Source organism: Penaeus japonicus, unplaced genomic scaffold (genome assembly GCF_977035675.1).
Source record: "Penaeus japonicus unplaced genomic scaffold, GWHDUDI00000001_assembly GWHDUDI00000028, whole genome shotgun sequence".
NCBI lineage: Eukaryota > Metazoa > Arthropoda > Malacostraca > Decapoda > Penaeidae > Penaeus > Penaeus japonicus.
Genome location: NW_028234430.1, coordinates 2571587 through 2577808, shown reverse-complemented (window position 1 = coordinate 2577808; position 6222 = coordinate 2571587). Strand labels below are relative to the sequence as shown.

Here is a 6222-nt window from a genome sequence, read left to right as displayed (position 1 = left end):
TCTATCCACGTGCATTCGGCTTTGTAATATGCATCTGTATTTATGTATTTGAATATGATTTTGATGTATTTATATACCTCGGTATAAGTATTATATATTATACGCACTATATATCGTGTGCGTGAGTGTGTGTTGGTCATTTATTAATACAATGTGGCTTATTCACTCATAAAAACACAAACTCATACGTGCCTAAATAATTATCCATACATCCATATAAATACGTAAGGTTTTAATTAAGAACCTTACACACTGACGGCAACACAATCTTAAATCCAATTCATTTACAAGTTTGAGTTTGACAAATTATGCTTTATCCTATCTGCCCTATTTTTACATTGGTAAATTATATTCGTAAATCTTTGAGTTAATGAAGATGAGCATCAAAGAAAGAGATAAATAAATAGATAAACTTGTGTCACTTAATATTGTGGGGTAAATATCAGAGGTGATATATTACACCCCAAGGGATAAAAAAAAGTCACTTTTATCATTATTGTTCTTCGCTATTCATTTTCTTTATTTTTTTGACAAGAGATAGATATAATAAAAAAAAAGGTTAAAAATCACACGCGTGATATAGGCTCTCCTGAACAACAGTTAATAGTGATCCCAAACAAACTAATAATTCCGAACCATTCATCCTAACACCAGTACTAAAGAACGTGACTAACGATACAAACAATCATTAAATGCAACAGCAAAAGCATTTTGACCACCGGATGCGATAAATGAAAACGTATGCACCGCTTCTCGGGGTCACGTATGTGTCTCCTTAAAGATTTTTTTCCCTTCTGGACACAAGAGCCACAAGAGCCATGTCCTCTCGCCTGTTGTTAAGCTTAAGATGGCGTGCTCGGGGCAACATCGGAAAGAATAATATCTGTTCAACAAGACTGAATGCTTCATTAATGAGTAAGTCAGTCTGTGAACGAAAATAAGAGGCGGTGAACTCATAAGGGTTTGGTGTGGATGTTGCTCTATGTATTGAGTGTTTGATATTTTCGTTTTTTTTTTTTTTTAAGTTAATAATGTGCGCTTGAATGCTTCTTCTTCTTCTTAAGGAAACCGTTACGATCTTCATCAAATGATTCTCATTAAATTCAGCAGTTCCTGATATGATAGTTCTCTCGACGGGCAGACAGGCAGTTTCCTAATACCGCAACCGTTTAGACAAAAAGAAAAAAAAAACGGAAAAAAGGAAAGAAAGAAAGAAAAAAAAGGAACGCATTCAATCCAAAAAATTTGCCGTGTCACAAAACGGCGCAGAACTTTGCATCATCATCCGAACCATAGGTTTCCCTCTAGCACACATTAACGCTAATTTAAAAACAATTTGTGTATCAAATTACCTCTCATCAAGTCAAGCAGCGCCCGACCGAGTTGCCATGCTTCAAATATGTCCTCACAACATGCCATTACAACCGCCAAACACGCAAAGCTCAGTCCCGCTTATCCCAGCACACAGACCCCGTTCCCTGCATCATACTGCCACATACTTCCCGTCTGCCCCTACACCGGCCCCCCATGATTCTTCACATCCTCCGAGAGGGCCCCTAGATCTAGCATGCGAATAAAAATAAAGAAAAAAGAAAAAAAAAAGATACTGGAGGGGGAGGGGGGGGAGAGGGAAATATAGAAGTACGTAGAGTACATTTTTCTGAGTGTTTAAAAGAGACAGTACTGCTCCGATTTTGAATTGGTGTGTCTTTGAGCTGAGCTGTGACGGGTGTTAATAAACATCAGATTGGACACTTTATTAGATAGAAAGCCGGAGGCGAGATCAGCTTTTCCAACCAGACAGGAAGGAAGAAAAGACGGTGTATATGAAGCCTAAAGAAACGAAAAAAGAAACTTACTAACTCCTCTAACCACTACGGTCATTCAAAAGTACACCACACCGAAATCAATTCATCAATTCATCAGCAAAATCACGTAATCATCATCATCATCAGCATCACCATCCCAACATTAAGCGTACGGCGGAGAAATACCATCATCATCATGAGGGAGGGAGGGAGGGAGTGAGTGAGGGAGGGAGCATGTATGTTGGTGGTGGTGTTGCAAGGGGCGCGAGGAGGGCCGCACTGCACCTGTGTGGTTGTGGTGGTGGTGGGTCGTGCGTCTGATGCGAGTATCCGCCGCTGCCGTGCAACGCTTGTGCATGGCCCACTGTCCCGGCACGTTTACATGTCCAAAGCGCAATTCTGCCTTATTTGCATATCTGCTTGCATTTAAGGGGGGTGTAACCTGGATTTTTTTTATTTATTTAAATTTCGCGGGACGAATGTTTGTTGTGTTGTCTCTTGACTGAAGTAAGTACCGATATGGGGGGAAGGGGGGCCTTGCAACGTCCCCTCGTGGCTGACGTGCCAAACGACCCAGACTGGAGGATGGCTAGTTTCGTGACGAATAGTTCGTAGTAACATTTTCCGAATCGATAAGGATGCAACGGTGACGAGGTCGTAAGACTGTTGCTATCCAGGATCAGTGGAGCGCAGGCGTTGCTACATTCTCCATCACTCATGTCTCTCCACCAGCATGTCCAACTTAGAACACAAACACAACCAACAACTCTGCAATGCATTAAAACCAGATTGTATTACTACCAGTATACCTCGCCAGCGATATCCTCTCTTTTTTTTATATGAACGTGCACACACACACAGCCACTAAGGCTCGCCTGGAAACATTTAAGAGATCTGTACAACAATGTAATATGCTCTCTCTCTCCCCCCCTCCCCGGAGCCTTCCTGTTTATTAATATACTCTTATCGCTATCCAGGTGATTTAACCCGTGGAAGAAGACCTTGGCTTCGGAAATAGCCTGCATTTCGGCGTGACTCGGGCCTGGCTTCCCCCCCTTGAGCATCAGCGGGGCTTTTTGGGGTTAGTATGGGTTGAGATAGGATTATGGAATGTGTAAAGCGGGGCCCGTGCGACAGTTGCCAGTTTCTTGAGGCGGCGGAGGGGACTCGGGGGAGCTTCGGCGCTCAGCTACGTAGCAAATCGGCGAGAGGAGCGTGTGCGTGTATGTGTGTGTGTGTATATGTGCGTGTGTGTGTGTGTGTGTGTGTGTCTGTCTGTTCGTGTGTTCGGACGCGACGAGCCCGACAGGCGAGCCAAACTTGGCCTGTGGCCACCCGGGGGAGCTCAGCATTCTTATCAAACTTACTCTCCTCAGCTGTCATCTGAATTCGTGTACTCTCTACGGCGAATCATTCGAGATCTTCCGAAGAGTAGAAATAGTCGGGTGTCTTTTCTCTTCGGCGAGGGCGGAAACTTTAAAACGACGACATGTGGCAATTCAGCCATCCAACGCCACACCTTTTGGCCGTAACTTATGTTTGCGATAGGATTTAAGGATTTAATTCGGCGTCTCTCTATCTCGAAAAAAGTGACGGGTAAGTGCAGCACAGGCGGAAGCACTCCTCTGGTGGCGGCGGTTGCATTATTGCACGGCGTGGTTAGTGTCCGTTGTTGCAAGCGAAAAGGAAATAAATGTGGGGGAGTGAGATGGTTGTCGGGGTCCCGGGTGGAGGCTAGCGGCCCTTCAGTGTTACCCGCGGAATGGCTGCCGAGTACCACGTCGCCCGGCCATAGACTGTTTTAATGGCGAAAAGTAAGCACAGCGAGCTCTATACCTCCCTGTAACACCAGGTGTCGATTCGTGGTGAACCGAGGATATAACCCGTGTGTCGCAAAGTGGCCAAGCGAAGGTGGAAAGTTGGAAAAAGTGGTGTTGAGCAGTGGTGTGTTTTGGGGACGGACGGACGGCGGCCGAGCCACCAAGCAGACACTCGGTCGGCAGCCATCAGCGACGTAGGCCGATGACTTCTCCTCCTCCTCCTCCTCCTCCTCCTTCTCTTCCTCTTCCTCTTCCTCCTTCTCTTCTTCTCTTCTTCTCTCTCTCTCTCTTCAGGTTCTTCCTCTCATCGTCCTCATATCGTCCTGATTTTGTGTTCGTCAGGAGAGGAATTATATTTGTGTGCCCCGTTACTAGTCCCTCTGTCGTCCCCCCGAATTATTATTCTCTCTCTTTCTCTCTCTCTCTGTCTCTCCCTCTCTCTCCTCTTTTACTCCTCGTCTTGTGTGTGTGTGTGTCTCTTTTCATACGTTATTCAGAAACCCCCCTTCCATATATAATTACGATGTGAGGGGGAGGGGGAGGGAGGAAGGGGAAGGGGAAGGGGGAAGGGGGGGGAGAATCATCCATGTTTAGGCTTCCTTCTGAAACTTGTTTATGTTTTAGTCTCGACTTGTTTTGGCAGACTGTGATTGTTGATTGATGGTCCTGAGGGTTTTATTTATTTTTTTATCTTTTTATTGTGTGTGGGGTTATTACGGGTTCTCTGTTGTTGTTTTTTTTATTTTTTTTAAAAGGCGGTGTAACTGTCGTGTCTTTGGGGAGTCCCTTTAATATTTGGAGTTGTGGTGGCGTGTGTGTGTGTGTGTTTGTGTGTGTCTCTCTCTCTCTCCCCACCCCTAACTTTTACCTCCCTCATATAGGGCCTCTCTCTCCCTCCCCGTCTCACCTGTCTTGCTGTGTTTATGTGGATGTAGGTCTAGTTTCGAGCTTCCTATTGTTAGACCTGTAGTAGTATTAGTAGTAGTTGTAATAATAGTAGGAGTGGTAGTAGTAGTAGTAATAGTAGTGGTAGTGGTAGTGGTAGTATTATGATGCATGTGAACCTAGTGTACTTGGACAATGGGTGATGTTGTGTTGTGTTAGCCTGAAATGTTGATTCCGTAAACACATCATGTCCTCACGTCATGTCCTCATCACGTTTTACTGTTTTGTGGGGCATGTTTATGTTTGTCCTCATAGAAGTATCTTCAAGTAATGTAAGTGGGCAGTCATTAACTTCTTAACTTATTGTTTTTATCTACTATCCTTGTTTCTTTAATTCATCTTGAATCATTGTCTGTTAGCCTTTATTTGAATCTGTATTAGTATAACACAGTTGAGATTTAGTTAGTCTTTGAAATGTGGCTATCATTCCTTACAATTAAACTTATATATCAACAAGTTGCAGCCTTGTGATTGCATTTATAGGCATTATAGCTTAGTTTTGTCCATTGCGAGACTTCTTAAGCATACGAGAATTCAAATTGTCCTCGGGAATTTTAGCTCGTGTATCATTTTTCATTATTTTGTTGCATTACTTCCTTTGTTTACATGATAAGGAAACTCTTCTGTCAATCTGAAAGAGATACTAAGAGGGAAGTCTATAAAGGGAAGGGAATTTGTTAATCAAGTTCAGAATTGTTAAAAAAAAACCTGGCATAGGCTTGAACTATTAAATTCTAAGACAGTTACGGAAATGTAAGGCCGTTTTCTGATATTTAGACAGAGTTAAGGATAAGTCCAGTCACCGTTATTCCATACATGCCGCTACAATTATCAATGAATTGTCAGAAGACTGGTCCAGTAGCATCAATAAATGTTTGAAATAAGGACAGATGCAGAAAATGTTGTTCGTAAAATCTTACATCCACATTAATTAAGGGATGCCTACGACTCGGATGATTCCGCATTTTTCTAGTAGATCCTACTCTCTTTTAGTTAGACATTTTGTTCTTATATTATATATAAACAAACAAAATGTATTCTTAGATGTTGCCTTCCTTATGATTTCGATTGTCAGTAGGGTTCGCTCTCGCCTCTAAACGATGAAAACCACTTGACCAGTATGTAGATATTGGTAATATATGTGTATATGTATATATTCAATATGTATATAAATATTTATATATATAGATATATGGATATTTATATATATATACATAAATATATATATATATACATAAATATATATATATACATAAATATATATATATATGTACATATATATATTATATATACATCAATATATATATATATACATCAATATATATATATATACATCATATATATATATTATATACATCAATATATTATATATATAATATATATTTATATATATAGATATATGGATATTTATATATATATACATAAATATATATATATATACATAAATATATATATATACATAAATATATATATATATGTACATATATATATTATGTATATGTATGTTATGTAGTGTGTATATGTATATTATATATATAGTGTGTATATTTATATTATATATATAGTGTTTATATGTATATTATATATATATAGTGTGTATATGTATATTATATATATAGTGTGTATATTTATATTATATATATAGTGTG

At 40.3% G+C, this 6222-nt stretch overlaps 1 protein-coding gene across 16 annotated transcripts in view; it reads left to right on the top strand.

The window, feature by feature from the left end:
• The first annotated feature begins 2898 nt into the window (after window positions 1-2898).
• Window positions 2899-6222, top strand: part of gw (trinucleotide repeat containing adaptor protein gawky) — a 60813-nt gene continuing 57489 nt past the window's right edge. For 6 of the 16 annotated variants that reach the window (XM_086553231.1, XM_086553230.1, XM_086553228.1 and 3 more), the window contains exon 1: window positions 2899-3031. In XM_086553231.1, coding sequence (XP_086409357.1) covers window positions 2914-3031 — 118 coding nt within the window. In that variant the 5' untranslated portion in view covers window positions 2899-2913. Of the gene's footprint in view, window positions 3032-3097; window positions 3405-3497; window positions 3823-6222 lie in introns of those variants that run through there. The other 10 variants (XM_086553235.1, XM_086553234.1, XM_086553233.1 and 7 more) reach the window with 5 other exon arrangements.